The sequence below is a fragment of the Ixodes scapularis genome, unplaced genomic scaffold (assembly GCF_016920785.2).
Source record: "Ixodes scapularis isolate PalLabHiFi unplaced genomic scaffold, ASM1692078v2 PGA_scaffold1__304_contigs__length_218370807, whole genome shotgun sequence".
NCBI lineage: Eukaryota > Metazoa > Arthropoda > Arachnida > Ixodida > Ixodidae > Ixodes > Ixodes scapularis.
The window spans coordinates 10,295,674-10,321,633 of record NW_024609846.1 but is presented as its reverse complement, the minus strand read 5'-3'; the positions used below and the strand labels follow the sequence as shown (position 1 = coordinate 10,321,633).

The window sequence follows — 25,960 nt, the reverse complement described above, 5'->3', positions numbered from 1 at the left end:
ACTGATAATGCACACAAGTAATTTCCGAGACAAAAGCAATAGGATTACCGAGACAAAACCCATTCTCCGTAAACGTGGGTTAAGTAAATACTCAGCCATCGATTCTAGTAAGCAGAAGCTAAGTCTGATCAAAGCTACTGCGCCCACTGACCGACAAGCAGACGTGATATTGACAATTTCTTTGGAAGGCTCCTTTTGCTGATACGCATTATTTTGCAAGGAATGACATGGAGAAATAATTAAGCGATTGAATATTTTTAATAACCAGCAAGATGGGGATCGTGGTGGTTCAGCCTAGTGCTTATTCTTCTGCTTCTTTTTTGGCTTCTTGGTAGGTGGGGCCGGCTCGTCTTCCGACGATGTCTCATCCCTAGTGGGGGGTGGACTAGCTTCGTCGCTTCTCAGGTAGCAGAGTCCATCTTTGCAAACTCCGTCATCGATGCCGTTGTACTGAAAAGTCATTGACACAGCTGTTTCAATTCTGTGAAGCGGATATGTGACTTCTTCTGCATATATTTTATAGAAAAAAAAGTTAAGCAGGAACAAAAGATGCGTTTTGTTCTAGCCCACGCAACCTTGTTGATACGGTGACTGTGCAAGACAGTTATTTCAAACTTGTCAATTAAAATTTTTCAAATGAACTTTTGCACGTTTCTATAGAACGCCTAAATTAGTTAGACAGTTCGGCGTTGTTAATGAGGACCTTTCGCCCGAGGGTTAATTTTTCGTTGTATTTTGTGAAAGTGGTGCTAAAAAGTGTAAACAATCGCATGATCAGCTTAATTCTGTCGCGTTATCAATCTATATGTTTACATATATAAGAAAATATAAGACAATTCTGCAATGGGAATATATTGCTTAAAAAAGAAACTGCCTCAAGGATGGGCACCAAAATTTATTATTGCAAACTACGGGGGTTGTACATGTACGGCTCTGAACTCACAAGGTAGTAGGCAGCCCTAACTGATCAACAAAATTACGACAAAAAAAAACTTGAATTGTAATGATTAATAAAAACATTTTTTTTTGTCTCTGAATTTTAGAAAACGATGGAGAAACTTAGGCAACTAGTAATATTTTATTGTTCTTGTTTACACAAAAGGGGTAAAGAGGAGACTGCTTTTGGGTATTTCTGAGATATACTACTGTGAAATAGAGAGTGTAGTATTTAAGAACGCTTTAGGGAACACCTTATTAAAATTATAACTGTGACGTTGATGATTGCCATCTAATAATTGCCACCCAGATGATTGCCACCCAGAAATATGAACGTTCCTCTCGTTAACGAAGAGTTCTCTTGGTGTTTTTGCCTAGATATTCTCAATCGAAGTTGCTGCCGCAGAAATACCTACAATTTGCTAATTTATTCAAGGCACAGGTTAATTCGATGTACCATTTGTATTCTAAGCAAGCTTCATTTCGAAGTTAAAATTAGTACTCGTCCAATGTTTTCAATAGACTTGCGATTCAATTTCTGTGCGTTAGAGTATATGAATGACCAACGTGCTTCGAATTCTAGAAATGACTGCGCGTCTACTTACCCACAAAACACTCGAACAGCCAATCTCTGCGATCTACGAAATCAGCTCAGTGAATGAGAGGCGGAACACCGACTTAGACCTCAAAATTAAGTCTGCTTTTTGGCATTATGCAATGCAAGCATTACGCTTTGCATTGCGTAATGCCACAGCGCAGACTTAATTTTTGGGTGTTATCGGATGTTCCGCCGCATCATTCGCTCAGCTGCTTTCGTTGATCGCAGATACTGAATCTTTGAGTGTTTTGCAGGTAAGTAGACGAGCACGGATTTCTTAGACTGTGTGGCAGTCAAGAAACTTCCGATAACTAATCTAGAATCGATATTACCTCCACGTTAAAGTACACCCTACCATCACTGGTAGCATAAAAAACGGAGGGCGTGGTTTATCATTTTCACGCTTTTTGCTTTCTTATTCGTGCTTTGGGGCTCTTGCCGAAATCTCACTGACTGTGGAGCGATCATAATATGCACGGGATGATAAGATGCCCACGCCGTGTTTTGTTAAGACGCGAGTGACAATAGCTCGAAGCAACCCCAGCCATCTTATAAGCTTCTATGTTTCATACATTGCATTTTTCTCCATCCTCCAAGTGACCTTCGTCCCACCCATTGTTGGCAGCGTTGCGGCAAAAATAGTTGCAGCTTGTATCCTGAAAATGAAAATATATAGTTTTACTGTAAAGCTGCAGTGGCAAAGTAGCAAATTATATTGTTTTGCTTTCTGGAGTTTATATGCACCTTGATTATACCTGCATCCACACACGGTGCTTTGCTCATTAACCATGTTGAATTAACCTGAGACTGGGTAGAGAAGAAGCATCAAAACGTAGATGGGACAGAAAATAGACAGGAGACGTCGTCCTGTCTATTTTCTGTCCCTTCTACGTTTTGATGCTTCTTCTCTACCCCAGTCTCAGGTTAATTCAACATGGTTAATATTCACCAGCTCGCCTGCACCCTTACAATTTTTTCTTTGCTCATTGTTTTCTGTAGCATTTTGATTGACATAAGTTATTTTGGTCTTTGTAGCTCTTTTGTTTTTGTTCCAGTCAAAATTGCGACGAGCTTTGTTTAAATTTTACAATGAATGATGGAATGGTTAGGGGTTTGTACTTGCAGTAATCGCTAGCCTCCTTTCGAATTTTAGAAGCGTCTCGTTTAAACCTACGATAAAAATGTGCTTCTGCATTCTAATTAGTGTACATAAATAATCATGAACTTCGCTTTCTTTATATAAGGAGCGTTTTTTTCGTGACTGCCATTTGTACGGTAATTTTCACTGGAATAAAATCAAAATTCACTACATCAGTACAGAATAGGATTTATTTCATACATTTTAAAACATCTATATAGGGATTTTTTATAGATTAGCATTTATCTTGTACCTAGTATAAATAAATATATCTTAATATTATGTACTCAGAGCATATAAAATTGTTATTAGACGTGCCCCTTTTACAAAAAAAGGAACTGGTATCAACAATACGGGGAGGGCATAGGCGAGCAAATGTAAGTTTACCATTTTGCTAAAACGGGAACCGGACAAAATGATCTCTCACAAAATGGCTCCAGACAAAATGTCCCCGGACGAAATAGTCCCGGACAAAATGGCCCCGGACAAACCGGCCGCAATCGTAGATCCGGACGAATTGGTACCATCCAAGCATATAAAAAGATAAATATGTGCAAAATACCATTACCAAATTCTATTTATAAAATAACCTCTCCAATTTCAGTAGTTAGCTTTCACTTTGAATTGGCAGTTCATGCTGGTAATTAAAACCGACCAGTGCAATGGTTTCCTTCCCTCGAACTACATAGAAACCCTGGTGCTAAATGTGCGCGATGCTTTGCATCTACTCAGCACGTCTTATAGTTTTTAGGGCGCAGCTCTTAGGCGCCTGTTTCCGGGCTGAGCGGCGTCGCCGTCGCCGTCGGCGTAAGCGCGCATGACGTTGTGGGACGTTTCTCATAATAACGTCACACGTGACGTCACTTGTGACGTCACGAGGGCCACGAGTGACGTCACGAAGGTCACTCGTGACGGTCAAGACCTTCACGAGGCTTTCACTAGAGACGTCGCAAGGAAAGAGGAAGGGGGGTTGGAGGAGAAGAGGAGGAGAATGAGTGGAGGAGGAGGGAGGAGGATGGAGAAGAGAGAGAGGGAGGAGGAGGGGAGGAGAAGGAGAGGGTATGAAGAAGGAGGGGCATACCCTCAACTTTGTCCCTCCCCTCCTCCTCCTCAAGAGCTGCGCTCTAATTCGGCATTACAGGGAATTGTAAACGTTTTTTGTTTTTTTTTTAATAACAGGGAACTTCATTGAATTTTATGTATTAAGTTCACAAAATGTAATTATACCGCATGGAAATCATGCGTACAGCGAGAACTCGTGAAGAGTTGTGTTAAGCCGTGAAATGGTGAACTATGGGCTAGTTGATTGATCGACATAATAGAAAGAAAAGCGCAAAATCGACGGTACAAAGAAAAAAAAAACACACACACACACACACATACATGAGAATGGCATCTGCCCTGTGCTTGAGTTTTTCCGACTTTGTCTCGTCTATTCCGGGATTTTTTTTAGCGTTATGATGGTAAGCGCTCGAGCTCACTGGCATCGCTGCAGACTCGGCATTCACACTGGTGGTGTGAGAGCAGAATCACCAGTGGATACACGTGTTTTCATGCAATGTTAATTATCCAGATGTTACTTGCTGTTATCAAGCGATAATACCCTTTTGCTGTGTTACGCACTGGACACCGACCAGAGTGGTTGTTCCCAGCGCGGAGCGCAGACGACCTACGCGACGGACGAAAACATACAGTGGCGACGAGGTGAACGCAAGCAACGACGGGCACAAGCGGACCACTGCAGCAATATCAACTGCGACGACGACGTCGGCCTTTCAAGTTCTCCACTTAAAAAACAAAAACAAAAAAAAAACGACAGATAATTGGGATATGTATTGGATGCAAGTGGAAGCCTATATTAAGGGCAATGGGACAAGAGCGAGCGAGCGTTGTTGGTGGCTGCGTTGGGCTCCCTGACGATTGATATTTTAAAAGGATTGTGTGCACCGCGTAAGATAAAGGAAGTAGCGTACAAAGAAGTTGTAGACATTCAGTCCGCCGCTCCACGTACAAAGAAGTTGTACGTACACGTACGAAGAAGTTGTACGTCCGCGTACAAAGAAGTTGTACGCCCACGTACAAAGAAGTACTACAAAGAAGAAGCGTACAAAGAATGAAGCAATGGTGAGGGTGCAGGCTAGCTGGTGTAAATTGAGCATAGTTGTAACCCGAGACTGGGTGTCAGGTTCGTCCGGGGTGGTGAGAGGAAGGATCGGGAGACTGAGACAAATGCGTGAGGAAAAACAAATATATATATATTCAAGTCAGGAAGTAAAATTAAAAATGAAAAAGGCAACGTTAGAAAGGCAAAAGAAAAGAAACCATTCGACCGTCCAAGCACGTTCGGTAGGCAGTATAGTCACCCCTGGGGTCGTAGCCCGGGCCGCTGGTGCCTTGATGGTTCGCCCCCTTGATCGTTGGTGAAGTAGAGCGGGCGGCGATGTCGGGAGGGGGCTGGTTATCTCGGGTACGGGTGCCTTGATCCCGGGACGGAGCCGGTTGCGCTGCTGGTCACCGTGCTGAAGCCGGTTACGTTGAAATTGAGCTTCCCTGCAGCCTGGACAGAGCCAGGCTCGTTGATTCTCAGCGCGTTGGGGCCGGGACGGAGCCGGGTAGCGTAGCACACTGACGCCGGGACAAAGCCGGGCAGCGCACCGTTCGAGCAGCCAACCGTCGCGGCTCTTGGTCCAGTTTCGAATCCCTTCGCACCCGCGATACCACTCTTCTTTTTCTTCCCTTCTCTTTCTTCCTTTTTTTTTTCCAAATCATGACATTACCCCACAAACACGAGAAGTTTGTAAGAAACTTCTATCTTGTCCGTTTCTTCTCTTCCAGGTGCCGTCACAACATCGCTGATCGCAACCGAGAGATACGAGCTTTTGTCACGGCACTTTCACAACACCCGCCACGAACGATAACGCCATCACTCCACCGTTGCCGAAATGTCACACCATTTCACACTTTTACCAAACAAAAAAAAAGGTTTACAAACGAAGAATCTCTGATTCGTTCTTCAATCATACACTAAAGCACCTCGTCGTAGGTCGAACTTATTCTTATTCAGGAGAAATTTATCCGATAAGCGTACAACCATAAAACACACACACAAAAAAAAAAACAACCAAAGACCTTATAAGAGCCTACGACACCGACCAGCTGCCAAGGTTGGTACCTGTTAGAACCTAAGTCGATACTGACTCTGGTTCCTCGATACCGCTGACGTATATACGGATTTGTGGCACGCACCTCTCAATCAGCTCCGGTCAGTGAACCATCTCCCTCTTGAAAGGCACCCTAGAGCCGGCTTAAAAAGTCTGCGCCCACGTTATCCCTACCTTTAATATACTCTACGTTGAAACTGTGATCTTGCAGCGCCATGCTCCATCTCATTACCCGACTATTCGTGAGTCTTGCCTTGTTGAGAAATTCCAGCGGCTGATGGTCAGTCTGGACGCGAAATGTCCTCCCATACAAAAAGAGCTTAAACCGGCCAACTGCCCAAACCAGCGCTAGACATTCCTTTTCCACGGTGGCGAAGTTCTTTTCAGAGTTAGTCAGTTTCCGACTGGCATATGCTACTGGGTGCAGCATCCCTTCCTTCTCCTGCAGTAACACTGCCCCCAAACTCGCTTCTGACGCATCAGTGCGTAACACAAATTCCTTCTCAGGATTTGGTGACAGCAAAATCGGTGGCTCGTCCAAACGTCTTTTTAACTTTGTGAAAGCCTCCTCTTGCCTCGGGCCCCACTCGACACCATTAGGTGCTCCCTTTCTAGTCAGGTCTACCAACGGCGCTGCAACTTCTGCGTAGTTTGGAACAAACTGCCTGTAGAATCCTGTTAGTCCGAGAAACGAACGAACTTGGCGTTTCGTTTGCGGTCGTGGTGCATCTCGGACCCTTTCGATGATTTGTGCATCCGGAGCTATATTACCCATTCCAATTTCATGTCCAAGGAAACTAATTTCTTCGAACCCTATCTGACATTTCTTGGGTTTTACTGTGATGTTCGCTGCTCGTAGACGTTCAAAAATCGTCCTGAGCGTCTCTATATGGTCCTCCCATGAACTTGTTGCCACTAGGATATCATCAATGTAGTGATGCGCGTCTCGCACCCCATCTAGGAGCTTACGCATCAGCTTTGTAAACGTAGCGGAGGCGGTCTTCAGACCGAACGGCATAAACTTGAACTGATAATGCCCGCTCGTCGACGAAAAAGCCGTCTTTTCCTTGGCGTGGTCATCCATCGGAATCTGCCAGTAGCCTTTGGCTACGTCAAGTTTTGAGAAGAAACGCTTTTGTCCCGCCTTGACCAACGTCATGTCGATTCTTGGTATTGGCTCTGCGTCAGGATGTATGACGTCATTCAGCCGTCTGTAATCGATACAAAATCTGTTCGACCCGTCTTTCTTCTTCACAATGACCACTGGGGCATTGTACGATGACGTACACCTCTCTATTACGTCCAACTTGAGCATCTCTGTGATTTCGTTCTCGACTACATCTTGAACAGCCAAAGGTAGTGGATACTGTCTCACATGTATCGGTTGTGGAGTGGTGAGCTGAAGGTCACATGTCATGAGGTTTGTCCTACCAGGAAGATCAGAAAAGATATCGGTGAAGTCCTTTATTAACTCGCGTGCCTCGCAAGACTTGTCTCTTTCTAACTTCCCGTTTATGACGACATCCTGCCACCCTTGTTGCTTTGTCAAACTCAGCATTGGAATATGACCGTCTTCTTCAGTGTCGTGTCTGGAGTCGTTCATTTCGTGAGTGCTTGCTGCAGCATTGCAAACTGCCTGCTCCTGTCGACTTCCTTCCCTCTCTTCATACTTCTTTAGCATGTTGATGTGAAAAGTCTTCGTCCTTCCTCCCATGTCTAACTCGTAGTCAACTTCATTCCTTCTTGTCAACACAAGGAATGGTCCTTTCCACTGCATTATCATCTTGTTTTTATCTGTAGGGAGAAGAATCAACGCCAAGTCACCTTGCTTCAACTTCCGGTTGGAACTCTTTCTGTCGTAGTACCCCTTGTACTTTGCTCTTGCTTCCTCCAAGCAACTGTGCGCTAGCTTGCACGTCTCTTCTAGCTTCTCTCTCAACTCCAACATGTACCCGTACGATGTCTTCACTTCTTCTTTGAGGGTTTCGTTCGACCAGACCTCTTTCAGAATGGCCAGAGGACCTCTCACTCTTCTTCCGTAGAGTAGCTCAAACGGTGAGAACTTGAGACTCGACTGTGGTACTTCTCTGTGCGCGAACAGGAGGGCTGGTAGGTATCTGTCCCAGTCACGAGGCCTTTCCTGGCACATCCGCTTTAACATCTGCTTGATCGTGCCGTTGAGTCTCTCTACTAGCCCGTTCCCCATAGGGTGATAGGGAGTGGTCATGAGATGTTTCATTGATAGAAGTCGGCTGACCTCTTTCATTAGTTCTGATGTAAAGCACGATCCCCGATCGCTAAGAATTTCTCTCGGCACTCCATATCTTGTGAACATCTCCATCAGAGCTTCGGCTACTTCCTGCGCCCCGATGCTCTTCATCGCTACTGCATCCGGATACCGCGTCGCCATATCTATCATTGTCAGGATGTATCTGTTACCTGAGCCTGCCCTCGGAGCGATGGGGCCAATTAAGTCTACCGCCACTCTCTGGAAAGGTGTCTCAATAGTCGGCATTCTTCCTAGAAATGCCCTACCAACCTTGCCTTTGGGTATTGTACGTTGGCATATATCACATGATCGAACATACCTCTTGATCTCGCTCTGCATACTTGGCCAAAAGAATTCTTCAGCCACCAGGTTGAGCGTATTCTTCATGCCCTGGTGTCCTGACATGATGCTGTCATGTGCGAGAGCGACAACGGCGGCCCTGAACTTTTTCGGGAGCACCAGCTGTTCTGTCTTTCGTCCCGAAGAGTATTCCGCCGTCCTGTACAGAAGATTGTTCTTCATGAAGAACTGGAACTTGGTCCTGCACTTGTGCCTTCTTGTGACCGTTCCAATATCGTCGAAGCACCGAGTTAGAGTTCCGTCTGCTCTCTGTTCTCTAGCGAGTTCTTCCGCTGTGGTATTAATTATCGCCACTTGAGGTACACTCAGAGGCGTCTCACTTTTCGCCTCATTTCGTGCGGCGCCTGTTTCCCGGGCTGCAGCAACCTCTGCTGGTTCCACCTGATGTAACAAGTCCCTTTTGTTGTCACTGGAATCGGTATTTTTGCTGGCATCTGCCTCCTTACCAGTACGCCGATTCACCTTTACCTCATCATTCAATCTCTGACCCGCCAACTCATCTACTTTTACCCAAGCCGGGTTCGGGTCATTAGCGTCTCGTATTCCCGGTATATTTCCCAACACCAGGTCATATAGTGGACTGCTGACGCACTTTGCCAACACCTTCCCTGTGTAGTAAGGCGTTTGCACAAAGATCTCCGCCTCAGGTAAATACCGGACCGTTCGATCCAACAGAAACACTGGATTCGACTTGCCAGTTAGGTTCTCTTGAGGAATCAGCTCCTCGCGAACTACAACGGTATTACATCCGGTGTCTCTTAATACCGATATCTTATGGTCCCCGAGACGACCTTCCACGACGGGCATGTTCTCTACTAAGAACTTCGGGGCCCTCCCCATGGCAGCGTTAACAACTGGAATCTTATCGCCATTACTCAAGGTGACGCAACAGTCATCTGACTTGTCGCAGTTGCCTGGAGACATCGTCCAGAGGCATGAAGCTTGGTGTCTCTCGTTCGGCTTTTCTCTACACGCGTCAGCCTTGTGACCACTGCGACCACAGTTCCAACAGAGCAGAACCCTCCTTCCTTGTGCACTACTCCTGCAGTTTTCTGCTCTGTGCCCAGACTTTCCACACAAGAAGCAGCGGATGCCTTTTTGAGCCTCACCTTTTCTGCGATTCCCCTCGCTTATGGCACTTTGCTTATTTCCGATCTCGTCTCCTCTTTGTTTACTTGTGCTAGGTTGTCCCTGAGCCTCCAGAAACAGGTCAGCCTTAGCTGCCACGTCGTCCAAACCTTGACAGTCCCGCTCTCTCAGAAATATTGCCAGCTTGCTTGAGCAGGTCAGCAAGAACTGCTCCACCAAGACATTGTCTCGCAATGCTTCAAAAGTCTTATCAATCCCTGCTATCTCAATCCACCTATCAAAGTACCCTGCCAATCGGGCCGCAAACTGTCTTCTTGTCTCGCCGTCTTCCGGCTTGGATTCTCGGAACCTGTCGCGGTATCCCTCTTTGGTATAACGAAACCGCTGGAAGAGTGCTAGCTTCACCTTGGCATAGTCCAACGCATCTGCCGGTGTCATCCGACCGACAACCGTGAGTGCCTCCCCGGTTAAGCAAAGCCCCAAATTAGTGGCCCACTTTTGCTGAGGCCATCCTAAGCCTGTTGCAGTGCGCTCAAAGCGCTGCAAGTATGCGTCTAGGTCGTCTCGACGCTCATTAAATTGCGGGATGAGCTTATGTGGGCTCCCAAAGCTCCTGGAGCCTGGTGGTTCCTCACGCGCGCCTTCCACATCATCTGAACTGTTACGTGAATTATTGCGCGCTGCTATTCGTAGTTGAAGCACCTCCCGCTCCTTGTCCAGTTTCGCGCACTCCGCCGCTAAAGTTCTGTCAGCAGCCTCCCGTTCTAACCTCGAGTGCTCGCGCTCCTCAGCTCTTTCTGCTCTTATCCGAACTTTCTCCTCATCCACCCACTTCCTCAAATCTGCTCCGGAATAGCCTAATTCTTTCGCTACCGCGATTAACTTGTCAGTTTCCATCGTTGAAATACCACCCAAATCTCCCTCACCCTTCTCACCCTCCGGAAAAAGATGTGACTATGATGTAATGGGCCAGCTATCCTGGCAGGCTCGCCAAATTGTCAGGTTCGTCCGGGGTGGTGAGAGGAAGGATCGGGAGACTGAGCCAAATGCGTGAGGAAAAAACAAATATATATATATTCAAGTCAGGAAGTAAAAATAAAAAAAAAAGAGGAAACGTTAGAAAGGCAAAAGAAAAGAAACCATTCGACCGTCCAAGCACGTTCGGTAGGCAGTATAGTCACCCCTGGGGTCGTAGCCCGGGCCGCTGGTGCCTTGATGGTTCGCCCCCTTGATCGTTGGTGAAGTAGAGCGGGCGGCGATGTCGGGAGGGGGCTGGTTATCTCGGGTACGGGTGCCTTGATCCCGGGACGGAGCCGGTTGCGCTGCTGGTCACCGTGCTGAAGCCGGTTACGTTGAAATTGAGCTTCCTTGCAGCCTGGACAGAGCCAGGCTCGTTGATTCTCAGCGCGTTGGGGCCGGGACGGAGCCGGGTAGCGCAGCACACTGACGCCGGGACGGAGCCGGGCAGCGCACCGTTCGAGCAGCCAACCGTCGCGGCTCTTGGTCCAGTTTCGAATCCCTTCGCACCCGCGATACCGCTCTTCTTTTCTCTTCCCTTCTCTTTCTTCCTTTTTTTTTTCCAAATCATGACACTGGGGATACGGACAAGGGACAAAACACAGAACGACAGACATTTCAGTCCACCGCTCCACGGCGGACTGAAATCGCGCAGAGCTACAAATTCTTCAACCGTCAGCTGCACGAAGGCGAGTCCGTACAATAATTCATTGTGGAACTGCGGAAAATAGCTGATAACTGGAATTTCGGCGGTAGCCTAGACCGAATGCTAAGGAACCTTAATATCTGTGGAGTGCAAAATCAGACGCTTCAGCGGTAGCTATTGTGAAGGCGAGACCTCACACGGCACGAGGCTGAAGATTTGGTGAACGCGGCCGAAGTAGCCACCAGAGAGGTAAAGAATATGGAAGAGAATTAGGTGAAGACCGAAGCCGAGTTAAACAGAATGGCGGGCAAATCGGCTGACCAGGAAAGAAGGTATGACCGCTGGATGAAAAACGAATGCGAGCATAGCGGGAGCGGATCACATTCATGGGAGACGTGTCTCCATAAGTTTGCGAAGTGCTTCGGACGTGGCCGACAAGGGAATTTTGCAAAGAAGTGCAGGAAAAAAATATTTTTAGTCGCCCGGTTGACGGAAGACAGCGGTAGCAGCCGTAGCGAAAGCAGAAAGCGAAAAAGAACTTGTCTTTTGTGTACCTGGTACACTAGAAAACATGATTGCGCTTGAACACAGGGACATAGGAAGAACAGACACCACAATCATGTTTTCTAACGTACCATACCAACGTGCCCAACAATCAGCACCTGGTACACTCCCGTAAAAAGGCAAGACTCGAGCCTCCCGTCGAAAGACAGATCTGCTGGGATGGTGTGGTTCCGTACTATGGAACTGGACACTGGCTCCCCCGTTTGTGTTATTTCGCGTGAGGTGTACCATCAGCACAGGAAGCGTCGGCCGGCGGTGTCCGAAAGCAAACTGCGACTCCGTTGATACTTGGGGGTTCTACCCGTTCTCGGGGAGCTACACATGAGAGTGGTCATTCAAGGCGTCATCGCACCCGCGTCACTGGTGGTTGTGGATTGCAAGGCAGCAAGCCTTTGCGGTCGAGACGTAATCGCAAAGTAGAACTTGCTCGACTCCACAGTGCCAAGTGTAGTTCCAGGGCCATCGAACGGCATAGGAAAGCTAGTGATCGATTACCGAGACCTATTCGAGCCTAGATTGGGAACCATCAAGGGAGCACCAGGACACCTACACGTGAAAGAAGCGGCGGTGCCCAAGTTTATAAAGGCAGGGCCAGCCTCTTACGCTTTTCACGAAAAAAAACAAAAAAAAACAACAACAAGAGTTTAGACCTTCAGTCACTTGCTTCCTCCCTCCCACCGTATTCACCATCCTGCTAACCGAGACATGGCTTGACGCGAGTGTCGCCGACAGCGAGTTACTTCCTCTCGACTCATACACCGTGTTTCGCAAGGACAGAGGTGGCAGAGGTGGAGGTGTGCTAATGGCGATTCCATCGAACATCCACGTTAATCGCCGCTGTGACCTCGAACACAAGGACCTCGAAGCGCTTTTCGTTGAGTTTTTTTTCCCTCGTGGAACCATCCTTGTGGGCTGCATTTACTGCCCGCCCGCTTCACGAGAGGAAGCCTAGAGACTACTAGAAGCACCCCTGGAATCTGCCGCATCTAAACCTTATGCAAACATACTTCTTTTCGGCAACTTCAATGCGCACATTGACTGGCTTTCTTACGGGGACCCAGTCCCTCGCGACCGTTCCGACGACGTCCTCCTTGAGACTATGAGCGCCGCTGGCCTGGCCCAAGCATGCCAACAACCAACGTATACGACCCACGACGGTACACTAAGCTTTCTTGACTTGGTGCTCGTTTCCAACCAGACGAGCCTCGAAGCCGTTGACGTATCGGAAGGCCTCCACGGCAGTGACCACAAAGCCGTGGAACTCCGCTACGCAGTCTCATTGCCGCGCACAAGGCATTACGCTCGAATGTTGTGGGGGTTCCGGCAACTTGACTTTGATCATATGGTGCAATTGGCCCACCTGGCACCGTGGTGTATGACCTCCGCAGGATCAGACTGGTTATCCAACTATGACCTGTGGTGTTACTTCATGGTCGCCATTCAGAAGGAATGTGTTCCTTGCTCCGTCCGCTCATCAAAGCGAAAACACTCGCCGTGGATCACAGCCGACATCATCAAGGCCGCGCGAATCAAGCGATCATTGCTTCGGCGGGCACGCCGATCCCAGTGTCCTGCCACTCTACAACTGGCAAAAGATCACCAACGGACAGTTAAGGCTACGATCTACATCTCCCACCAAAACTACATTCGCGATATTGCTGAAAGGGCTAAGAAAGATCCGAAAGTCTTCTGGAACTACACTAGATCCTTACGCCATTCATCCCAGCGACCATGTTTCGTCGTCCACGGCAAGATGGCTGACTCCCCACAAGAGATCGCTAATCTTTTCGCCGACCACTTTTCCTCCATAAAAAACAATGGCCCATCCCCGAATCACCCTGGACTGATTTTGCTCAATGAACATTACGCTGATGCCCCCAACATCCCCGCAGCGCGACCCTCGACAACAAGGGTGGGAAGCCTCGCCCAGTCGAAACTTGACACTGTGTCCTTCACAACCGAGTCTTTACAGGAGGCGCTCTCCAAAATCAAGCCCTCTCACAGCTGCGGTCCAGACGGTATCGCGCCGACGTGGTTCAAACGGCTCTGTCCGCTAATGCTACCGACCACGTGCCAGATTCTGCAAGGGCTGTTCGACAGCGGTACTGTGCCAGGAATGTGGCAACGAGCTTTGGTCACTCCGCTACACAAAGGAAAAGGAAAGCCGACGAATGAACCAAAACATTACCGTCCTGTGTCAATCACCTTGATTGTCTGTCGAACATTTGAAAAAATAGTCAACGGCCAGCTTCTCAACCACCTTGAAGAATCCGGCTATCTCTCCGACAGTCAGCACGGCTTTCGAAGAGGTCGCAGCTGCGAATCAGCACTGGCAACTATTACCCATTTTATCAGTGATCACATGGATAATCGAACCATGACAGATCTAATCCAACTTGACCTAAGCAATGCGTTCGATACGCTCGACATTAATCTCCTGCTTGAGAAGCTCACAGACGCAGGCATACACGGTTTCCTATTCACCTGGATATCAAGGTTTCTGCGGAACCGCAGCCAACAAGTTGTGTACTGTGGGGCACGCTCTACAGAAAGGGTCATCTCATCAGGAGTGCCACAGGGCTCTGTCCTCGCTCCGACGCTCTTTCTCATGTACGTGAACGACATGCCACGCAAAGACAAGTGTTTTCTAGTGCAATACGCGGACGATACATCGATCGCGACGACAATTTCGTCCCAGTCTGACGCACGTCACTTGCAAAGCTATCTAGGAGATATAGAGAGATGGATATCGAGACAACACCTAAGCCTGAGCGCATCAAAGAGTTCCGTGATACGTTTCTCGATCTGCAAAAAACCGACAAGCCCCGTATATACTGTAGAAGGCACTCCATTACCCGCATCAGACCACCTGTCCATCTTGGGTGTCACGTTTTCCCAAAACTTGGATTTTTCCGTACATATTGCCGGCGTTATCGCGAAGTCCCGCAGGACGCTTGGCTTCATCACCCGCGTCGCAAGGCCAGGTGGGCCGGCGGTCCTGCAGGCACTATATACATCCTTAGTCCTGCCTGCATTGGAATACTGCTCTGCAGTTTGGTCTCCCCCTCAACAACACCTAATCGAGAGACTGGAGAGTGTGCAGCGCCGCGCAACCCGCAAAATCTGCGCCTGGTCCCCTGGCACGACCGACGTGCCGCACCACACACGGCTCAGAACCCTTGGCTGGCGGCCCCTCGATCAGAGACGGCGGATTTCTCGAGTTCGCGTGCTGTGCCGATTGCTCGACGGATGTCTTTCGGGGACTCGCCTATCGGCAGCCGTACGTCTCGGTAGAAGATCAGGTCAGCCCGAACTTCTTCGAGGCACGACTGTTCGTCACACTGAATCCCTGCTGCCTGCCGCCATTAGAGACTTCTTGACCATACCATTAGCTTCTCGTAGCCCTCTGCCCACGTCGCACGATGAATCCCGGGAACTTTGCAAGGTATTCGCTAGACTAACGCCTTCGCGTCTGCTGCCATCATGATCTTCACTCCCTCACCCCCTCTTCCTCTCGAATCATAATCATCACCATCGCCATCGTCATCAGCAACATCATCGTCATCACCATCACCTCCATCATCACTTCCATCATAATTTTAACGCTTCTAAAACTGGGTAGTGCTGTAACTCATAACGCACACGGCGGCAGGCTGGCAGACGCACACGCGTAAGGGTTTTTGCCTATCTGCTTTGCCTGGCACGCCGCCGTGTGCGCACCAATGTAAGTGCAAATAAATCACTCACTCACTCACTCAATCAGCACAGGAAGCGTCGGCCGGCGGTGTCCGAAAGCAAACTGCGACTCCGTTGATACTTGGGGAAGCTACCCGTTCTCGGAGAGCTACACATGAGAGTGGTCATTCAAGGCGTCATCGCACCCGCGTCACTGGTGGTTGTGTATTGCAAGACAGCAAGCCTTTGCGGTCGAGACGTAATCGCAAAGTAGAACTTGCTCGACTCCACAGTGCCAAGTGTAGTTCCAGGGCCATCGGACGGCATAGGAAAGCTAGTGATCGATTACCGAGACCTATTCGAGCCTAGATTGGGAACCATCAAGGGAGCACCAGGACACCTACACGTGAAAGAAGCGGCGGTGCCCAAGTTTATAAAGGCAGGGCCAGTCTCTTACGCTTTTCACAAAATAGTATTTGAGTAGCTAGATCTGTTAATAGACTCGGGAGTGCTTTCACCTGTCAGACATTCTGAGTGGACAGCCTAGATTGTGCCGGTGCAGAAGGGGGACGGTTCGGTACGCTTCTAGGGAGATTTCAAGCTGACGGCGAACGTGGCATCCAACACCGAACAATATCTTCCACCGAATTTAGCGGGTATGTTTGCCTCGTTGCGCGGCGGGTCAGTGTTCAGCACCTTAGATCTTAGAGACGCCTACAACGAAGTGGAACTAGACGAAGAATCTAGGAAATTAACGCTTATCAACACATACCGAGGGCTTTTTTGTTTTAATCGCCTGCTGTTTGGGATTCCCTCCGCGCCGGCGATCGTTTAAGGGGAGATGGAGAGCATATTGGCAAGACTAGAGGGAGTACAGATGAACTTAGACGATGTTCAGGTGGCAGAGCAACAAGGAACTTACAACTTAAGGCGTATGCTGCAGCGTTTCTAGGACATGGGTGTCAAGCTTCGGCGGTCGAAATGTCAGTTCGGGAAACCAGACATCACTTACTTGGGCCATAGGATTAACCAATAAGGCCTACACTCGATGAAGAAGAACTCGGAAGCAATCAGAGAGGCACTGAAACCCGCGAATGTAACCGAGCTGCGCTCTTCCCTGAGGCTGCTGACATATTACCAGCGGTTTCTTCCCAGCATGTCTACCTTGTTAGCACCGTTAAACGAGCAGTTTGGGAAAGATCAAAATTGGCGCTGGAAGTCGCGGCAAGAGGAAGCCGCGAAACGGACGAAAGGGGTCTTTTGACGTCCCCGGTCCTAACATTTGTCGACACTAACATGCCTCTCAGATTAGAATGGGACGTGTTTACCACCGGAGTGGGAGCCGTGCTGTCTCACAAAGTTCAAGGCATCGATTAGCCAACAGCGCTTCGATCCCGAAGGCTCACGCCAGCGGAAAACAAAAAATTCAGAACTAGAAAATGGGGCCTTGGCTTTAGTATTTGGCGTCACCAAATTCCGGGACTATCTACTAGGCCGCAGATTTATCTTAATCACGAATTATCAGCCTTTAGTGGGCAAGCTACGAGAACAGCCGCCAATTCCGCTGCTGGCATCTGGGAGGATTCAAGTTTGGGCCTTGCTGCTGAGCGATTTTTTATTCAGTATTGAATTTCGGCCAGGGAAACAAAACGCGAAAGCCGATGCACTAAGTCGCCTGCCAATGCCCCAGCATGGACTACTCGGAAAAGGAGAGCTTCCAGAATACGTGTTAACGGTGAGCCAGGTAGACAAGACCTTTATTTCCGCTGAGCGTTTGAAAGACCTGAGAAGAACGGACGTCACGTTACTGCAAACCATGAAGTAAGTGCAGGACGGCTGGCCCGAAAGGTTGCCAGAAAGTTGGTCATTCTTGCAACCTTACTTATATAGGAAGCTCGAGTTGGTCTGTGTACCAAGGGTTACTCTACTGGAGCCGGCGCCTCGTGATCCCGACCAAGGTCCGTCAGGAGATGCTGACGGTGCTACACGAACACCCACGACCACAGCCAACGGGAAGCCAACAGAATGCAACCTGCTGGCCTGCATTCTGCTGGCTTCCCGTTGGCTGTTGTCGTGGGTGTTGCTGAATCACTTCTCAACGTGTTTAGAGGTCTTTTGAGTTTGAGGGAAAGGAGGAGGATGGCCCTCCAGGCCGGTTGTTCTGCCGTATGTACACAGATTTTCAAATAGGATCAAGCAGGTGGCTGAAAAGTTTGACGTGCGTGTTGTGTTCTCAGCTCCTTCAAAGTTGTCCCTCCTTTGCGTCGCAGTTAATCGTGTTGGGTCATCTGGGCCTCGGTGTGTGGTTAGCCACCGAACCCGGTATGTTACGTGCGCGACGGGTGTCGTGTATCTGATCCCTTTGTCGTATGGCAGGGTGCACATGGGTCAGATGGTGAGGTGTGTCCATGTAAGAGCCAGGGAGCATTCCATTTTCCTTCAGTCTTCACCATCGGGACACCTTGCAGTTCACTGCGATAGGTGTTCGTGTTCTCCGGTTTTCAAGGAGATTAATATTCTGCCTCGTCACCGCAACAAAGTGACTATAGAGAAATTGATGAGGCGTTTTTTATTTCTACCTACGAAGCGGACACGTGTGTTAGTGCCCCGTCCGTGGCTTTGGCGGATGACGAAGTATCTTTCATTAAGAAATTCGGCAGATTTGTTCAGGTGCTCGGGCTTTCCTCAAGGGGGTGGATTATGTTTCATCTATCTTGCATCTTTTATGTTTTCCTTTCTGTTCCTCGCAGGAATAAACTTCAGTTGCCAGTCAGCGTTGTGTTCGTTCACTTCTCGTTATTGTCCCTTCTCTTTTTCGCGCTGCTTTCAAGTTTGCATTATGAGCCAATTAGCCCAGCTTCACGCCTTGAACCGGGATTAGTGAAAAATGTTCCCAAAAGATAAGTCTCCGGGCAAAATGCCCCTGGAAAACAAGGCCCCAGGCACAAAGTGGGAAAAAATGTCCTCAAAGCGTTTTGTATTGCTGGGTTCACCTGATTCTCATGACCTTGGGGTGTTCCTGTCATATATCCCAGGAAACCAAGCGCCAAGTGAGAAGTAAAAAAAAACAAAAAAAAACGACTTTAAAAGAGAACAAAATAATGATTCCCCGAGGTAACTTTTTGGAAATCGTACAAACGTGCGTCTCAAATTTCCTTTAGCACAATATTCGCATTTTGGTTGGAAGTTGCTGGGTTCTCCTGATTCCCAAGACCTTGGGGTGTTCCCGTCATATATCCCAGAAAACCAAGCGCCAAGTGACAAGTAAAAAAACAAAGAAACAAATAAAAAAACGACTTTAAACGAGAGCAAATTAATGTTTGCCCGAGGTAACTTTTTGAAAATCGTACAAACGTGCGTCTCAAATTTCCTTTAGCACAATATTCGCATTTTGGTTAGAAGTGCTATAAATATTTAAGTCACAATAAAAAAATAGTTTAGGTGCAATGTTACAAAAGCAGGAGTAAATGATATATCGTATGTTTATGCACAAAAGTCAAAAGTGCATTGTGCGGCCGACGGCACAAATGAAATATTCTATTGCGATTGCCCCGGAGACACACTTTTCGGAAAGATTGTGCAGACGGCGTTGCATTTAGACGAGTGTCGACTTGAACCTTTTCTTGGCTGGAGCATCGACGCGATTCTTGGCAATCTTGGTGGTCACAGTTGACTCCTCCGTGCGCAAGGCGTCGAGAGCCTTACTGCGACCGACCATGCTTCCAAACCTCCGGTTCAATGCTTCATAGAAGTCGTTGTTCTTATGGCCGCCGTCTATAGTGGCCGAACGTACATTCCGCGTAGCGGGAGGATAGCTCGGAGGCGTTCTTGGCAGGCTGACGATGCTGTTTGCTCGGTTTACGTGGCGATAGTTTCCGGTAACATAGGTCGTGTAAAAATAGTACAGAATTTCCCCTGCGGCTTCTAGCATCATCCTCTTCAGGACATGCATGCCACTCTTAATTGGTGTCCTCGGGTAAGAGGCAGGAAGTCGACGGCGTCGATGATCCCAAGGAAAGTACGAAAGCCATCGTTTTCTCTGTAGAGCCTGACCAGTCCGAGTTCCTGAACCTTTCGCCAGGTGCTCTGGCACAAATCGAATAAGTAGGCCTTGATGGTGATGTCTTCCCCAATAACTTGCTTGACAACGTTTATGGTCGCTTTTTTCGGAATTGCACACAACAATGTCGGGAGAGCCGTCAGCCTTAGAAACTTACATTCTCGAGCGAGGGACGTGAGCAGCTTACATAGGATTCTTAAGTTTTTCTTGTCATAAAATCGTAAGCAACGGAGACAACGCTCTCTCCTAGAAGTACCAGGATGAAGTGCAGCTGCCGGAGTTCCTTGGGAACGAGGTCAAAGTTGCGGTCAATAAACCATATGCTCCTCGGGGCTAGCAACGCTAGGGAAGGCTTACTGGCGAATACGAGCTGCCGGGCTTCAGTCTCACGTCCAATGTCATAGCAGAGGAAACGATCTGTTTGATTGGCCGCAGTCATCGTCCAGGGTGGCTCAACAACTAGGTCCCTGCGGCTGGCAGGATTTGCAGGGTACGCTGAACCCCGCTGTTGGCGAATTCAGCGGTTCAGGCTCTGCTCACCATTCATGAGGCACTTTTCTTCTTCATTCGGGACCCTCACAACTTAGGCGACAACGGCGGCAGGCTTTTTTTTTCAGCAGGGACGATTTTTTTATCTCGATCCTAGATTAGGCCGCACTAATCGTAGAGTCGTCTGGAGGCTGGTTTTGTCGAACCATCTAGCTGTAGGCTCATGTTGCTCCGTCGACAATGAAGGCTCCTTTGCAGTGAATGTCGCGCTTGACATAGCCCCGGCGGATGCCCGTTGCATATCCTTCTGTTTGGTACGAATGTACCCATCCACGCACAACTTTGTTTCTTTCTTGTTGGAATTTAAAGTCTCCATTTTAGAAATATATATCATGTTGTTAGAGGTATCACTTGTTAGAACTGTTCACCATTTCCCAATCTCCCACTATCAGTCGTTAGGTAGAATTGCAACAAATTTTACAAAATAGTATACAAAGCTAAGAAATGATGGAAGTCAGTAACCATAAACCAATGATCACGAGTAAGTGAATAATCTACCAGATAGCAAATTTTACTTTCAGTTGTTAATAGATTAATAAAATAACTCACTTTAAAGAAGCCTTCAAGTCCTGACGCGAATGAACTCCACTGACCAAGCCCCTGACCACACGATATGAACGAATCCGGCTGTCTAAAACGTATGAACTCTGTCGACGAAGTAATATCCGGTTCCCGAAATACCCCTCAGTGGATCACTTTGGTTCCGTTGTGTGACTTCCAGCACCCCTTTTGACCTCCAGGTAGATCGCGTCACTGTGATCGGTGAATGACAAGACCAACCGAGGCCATAAAAATCACGAAACCCAAATCGATAGAGAACCCCTTAATTACATTTTTGCCCTACTTCCCACCTGGGGCCTTGTTTCCAGGGACATTTTGTCTGCGGAATCTTTTCAAGGGAAATGCTTTTCTGGGAACTTTTTTTTTATTGGGCATCTCTTCTGGGACCCTCTTGAACCTGTAGCTTAAGGTATAATTAAAACAAAGCGCCACCGACAAAACCACCTCTAATCGTTAATGTAGCTTAAAACCTAAGAATATTTTCTCACCCCACTTTGGCGCCTTCTTTTTCCGCACTTAAGTTCCTCTCCATCCGCTTTAGAAATGACTGCGAAGAAAACTGGAAATAACGAAAACGACTACGGTTAAAAATGACTCTTTAGAATAGCTTTGTGTTGCTATTCTCGATTTCGCGTAAAAGAGCAAAGCAAACTTTGGTTGAAATCCTGGGTGGTATATTAGTGCGGGTAAAGACATGGATTCTGTAAAATTTACTTCATGCGGTACTTAATCTTTCAAATTCCGGGTTTTCCTTCATTGATATATGATATATATTCTAAACAAATTCACATATACCCTAACAAACTGCATGTGGGTGAATATATGATGAAGGAACAAATAAATATTGCGTTGTTTATATTTATTGATGAGCACCCTACAAGCCAATAGAGCTGGCAAGAATTTCAGAATGTCAACGACACGCTAGGTGGAATCTAAATAATAAATTAGACACAGCAATGTCCTTATATGAAACAACATGATGGGTGTTTTCTAAAATAACGACATATGTTTTCCAGAATAAACATTTTGTCGGTTTAAATGTTATTAGAGAAACGTTATTTATAAATTTTCTAGTTTCCGAATTTTCCAATTTTTTTAAGAGACAGAGTGCAAAAACCTGGTTGCGCTTGTCCGGAATGTCACACCTTTCGCATATAATTCCAGTTAAAATTTTGTTAGAGTCAATTTAACTAAATATTTATTTTTTAAAGGTTCGGTTGGGGGTGCTCCGGTGTCTCACTTGTCCGCTGTTGTTTCTTAAAAGATGAGTGCAATAAAAAATGCACCTAATTCCCTAATGCACAGTTAAGGAAACACGTATTTCAGAAATTTATCAAAACTGTAAAGTTTTTTCTTAAAACAAGAGTAAGAAACCTGTCGAGAACTGTAAATGGGCTACACTAATTAGAGCGAATCTGCATGCTACCAATCCTGAGTTACTCACGAATAGCACAGGCGAACAGAACAAGCTTCATGATGTTTAGTTTCCACTCAAAACTTGTACAGTTCTTGAGCCGTTCCTATATCGAATGAATATTACGTACTCTTGCGAAGCTTTATACGAATTGCTCGTGGCTGGTCTCCAACTAACGTTTATTTGACCTTAAAGGAAAATTCATTGTTCAAAAAGGTCCAGTATATTCTTCTATTTTCTTTATTACGACAGCCTTACGGCTTGAAAATGACGCACGTGAAGTTACGATTGCTCCCTTGCAGCACACAAACAACGTTTAAAGGTTTGCATTCACCTGACATATTTTTGTAATGAAGACGTGTTTATCAATCTCTAGTTCCTAATTTTTTGTATGCTCTGTTTGTTGACTGACATAAGCAAACTTCAAAATTGCTCACCTATACATGTTCATTGTTCTTGAAAAAGGCTACGCAAGTTATCTGTACAAAAGTCAGAATTTGCTATTTGCTTGAGACCACGTACACTGATTCGAATCATATTTGATTCTTCCCTAATTATTTTCTTCGGTTATTGAATGACTTGCAGGGCGCATTCAGTATACTTTCATTCCCTAAAGTTAAAGCAGTGTCTTTGTATGATTTGTTGTAATTATTACTACAGAATTGATTACATTGCTACTCCCTATGTGCTAAATTTCACTGGCATGACACTTTTCAGGTAAAAAATATACATTTATATATTTATTGTGAACGAAATATAATTATCATGACAGCGTTTTTTGCAAACAGCCATTTTTGGGTTGTATCAAGTGTTTCACTTGCTGCATGTATTAATTTGCTGGGTGTAGAATGGAGCGAAAAGTATATCGGATATAAAAAAGGTTTGAAGATTGTTTTGTCCCAAAATATAATAATTTGTATTCATACAAATTGTCTTACAGACAAAAGAAAGTTTGAAAATATTTCCCAGGAGACAGCGTCTTGAACGAATTTTCCGTAAATAACATAACTTTCAGCACTGCCAATAGAAAGGGCAGAGCATCTGCGAGAAAAGGATTGTAGGAATCGCTGTCACCATCTGTTTACTGTTGCACCAACCACAATTCTGTTGATTGCAGGCTGGCACCAATAAAAAGAAAAAGATTTCTAATTGCTTTAAACAATAATAATAAATGTATTGCAGGTATTTTTCCTCAAATTACATTCTATACTCTTTACTCAGGCTTGTCAAAGCTTTGCCTTGTTTATACACAAAACGCATCACCTCAAAGCCTTTCCACAGTAAATCATAGCGCGGTGCATTAGGGAACTGATGCATATGGTCCCTTCAAAGGTCATAGGCACCATCGGGTCCGTGCTGTACTCCGATATTGCCGGTGACTCAAGAGGGAGCAGACAAAACAAAGTACGGTGATCTTTCATTATGCCGTTTGTTGGAATACCCCTCCAAAAAATTCGATATAATATTTTCAGTTGCAAACATTCTTGAAAGAAGTCAAATTTTCCACGCATATCGTCGGTGTTCGGTTCCTTCTACGATTCTATCCACACGGCTGCTGTAACTAAACCAATTGTTTGCTTGAAGAGTAGAAAAAAAGGTATTTTTCTGAAACTCAAGTAAATACGTTAAGTATATCTTAAACGCAAATTGAATAACTTGCCGAAGAAAGTGAACTACTGTGAATCTTTAACGACATGAGATGATAAAAAGAAAAGGTACTCAAAGCTTCTCCTGGGCACAAGTGAACGGGAGAAGCATCATGACGTTTGGCTTTCGTTTGAAATTGTAAATTATTTAGTGTAATATTAATTTGGTGGCTAGGTCCAATAACCCTGATAACTATTTCAAATACACAGATCGTTTGGGATTGGTTAGGTGGCAGCTATACCTTTTGAAACTTGGACTTCTATTGTTTTTAAGAAGGTTCAGTAGTATATTCATTTGTTTTATTTTACCTGAAATCTTCACAGTTTAAAAACAAACACACGTAATGCTATTATCTAAAAGTCACGAAATCATGCCATAGTTTGTGAGAGGCCTTTAAATTTTGTTAAAGTTTTCTTTCACCTGGCATTCTTTTGTTCAAGAAGCATGCGATGTTCAAATGTAATGTTAAGCATTCGTGTGTTTCTGGTTTGTTTTCTTTCGCCAAATTGTTTGGTTACTGACTGCTCCGTGCAATTCGATCTAGCAGTGTTTAAATCTATAATAAAATTTAAATAAAGTGCGTGGCAATTTTAGCAAAAATTTATATCTCTCTAATTGCTTGAGCCTACGTCAATTACCTTGACATTTTGTACATCGTGACCACTGAACTGCAAATGGCTGATCAATTGTATAGGCGTCCAGTATAAGCAAATATTAGCAGGTGTTTTAATTATTGTAACCTTTACTCAAAGAATATTATACGACGCTAATCCTAATGCTGGCTTCTTTGAAACTACTTAAAGAGGCGCTTTAATGACATTGGAGATTTTGACCTATTTATGGCATTACTTCATTAGTGGTTCGGGTGACTCGGGGAACAAGTAGTAGCCACGAAATATGAGCGCCTCATATATTAATTCGATCATACAAAAACAGCTTAAAGTGCGGCGGCGACACAGTGTGTTGAAAACGCAAAACCAGTGACATCATCGGTAACCATTTTATGATTGGCAGTAGGCAAGAGCCATCAGGATATTATTTTATGCAGGCTTCATAACGCGCATCACACCGTAAACGCTCGTAATTCGTTCAAGAAAACGCTTTTATTGAGCGGAAAAAATCGAAAATAAAGGCAAAATATTTGAAATGTGCAGAAACAAGGAAAAACACCAGCACCAAGACATACCCATCTCCCAGCGGAGGAACCAGCCAATCCAGCCGGCGCCCTTGCGCATTAGAGCGGCTAGTGCATTGAGCTTACTGAGCGCTACCCATCGCACGGGCGCCCCATCGCTTCAGCAGGAATCGGCGTGTGCGCGACGCTTTTTTTTTTAGATTTGAATCTGCCGCCTGTCGTGTGCGTTTCTCACCTTTCGGTATGGTGCTTCCGTGTTTGTGTGTTGGTGTGCACAAGATCCGTGCGCTAGATTCGGCGAGTCTGTGCGTGGACGGCTTTTCGCGCTACCGGGGAAGCTTCCTAGGCCTAACGAGTCGGACGCGAATCGAGGGTTGCCAGCCAACGTTTGAAGCTCGACGACGAACCAAACGCAAACTTAATAAGAATTCAGAACGCGCTCGAGTATGAGCTATGTGTGATAATGTGCAAGTCGTATCTCGACGGCAGCCGCTCCCGCTCAAAACAACAAATGCGAAATGCAGAAGCGGCGTGCAATGAAAACAAAGTTGAAGGCCGGAACGTTTATTCGTAGTGCGCTACAATTTCGCTCGCGTAATCGGTGTAATTTAGTGATCGACCGCCCCCTTCGATGTCTCACGTAAGTGAGCGTGGAATGCCGCTGCGAAACGCGCTTGCATCAAATCCGCCGAAGCCGCCCTGTGGATGCTTTAACAGACGCGACATTGTGATCTCTCGTTGTTTTGTCTTTCATCGAAGTTTGGCTTGCCATTTGGTGAAAAAAAAAAAAAGAATTCTTATTTGCGATTGTTATTCCAAGCTTTTGCTTGTTTTGGTTGTTAGAGCCTATCACGTTGAAAATCCCTGCCACGAGTCACTGGTCTGATCAAACCGGGCTGCATTCTCGGATGGGGCGCGACAAAAAGGACTACGAACATGATTCTTCGCCGGCGCGCGTTGGATTTTCCAAAGCAGAAGTATAAACAGCTCAGGTCCATTGGGAACGCCGATTTCTTTCAGAGCCAGATCTTATGACGATGCAAGGGGCTTCAGCAACGAGGCCGACGATGCGTGCGTCCTCGGCGTGGCTGCCGTGAGCCGAACACGCAGCCACTACGCCTGCCGCTTCATCTCATTCGTT

At 46.5% G+C, this 25,960-nt stretch overlaps 1 protein-coding gene across 1 annotated transcript; it reads right to left on the bottom strand.

The window, feature by feature from the left end:
* Positions 1-294: 294 nt before the first annotated feature.
* On the bottom strand, positions 295-22,098 carry LOC120842765. Its single transcript, XM_040213940.3, has 4 exons — positions 22,068-22,098; positions 21,112-21,182; positions 2,107-2,190; positions 295-450 (listed from the first exon to the last, which is right to left on the bottom strand). The coding sequence occupies exons 1-4, from the start codon at positions 22,096-22,098 to the stop codon at positions 295-297; spliced, it is 342 nt and encodes a 113-aa protein (XP_040069874.1).
* Positions 22,099-25,960: the final 3,862 nt, after the last annotated feature.

Bases quoted from the DNA above. Each gene is read 5' to 3' on its own strand.
- LOC120842765 (XM_040213940.3), bottom strand. From the start codon at position 22,098: ATGAAGCTTGTTCTGTTCGCCTGTGCTATTC. The intron at 21,183-22,067 runs GTGAGTAACTCA...CGTTATTTCCAG, and splicing joins TCTGTTCGCCTGTGCTATTC to TTTTCTTCGCAGTCATTTCT. The intron at 2,191-21,111 runs GTGAGAAAATAT...TTTCATTTTCAG, and splicing joins AAAGAAGGCGCCAAAGTGGG to GATACAAGCTGCAACTATTT.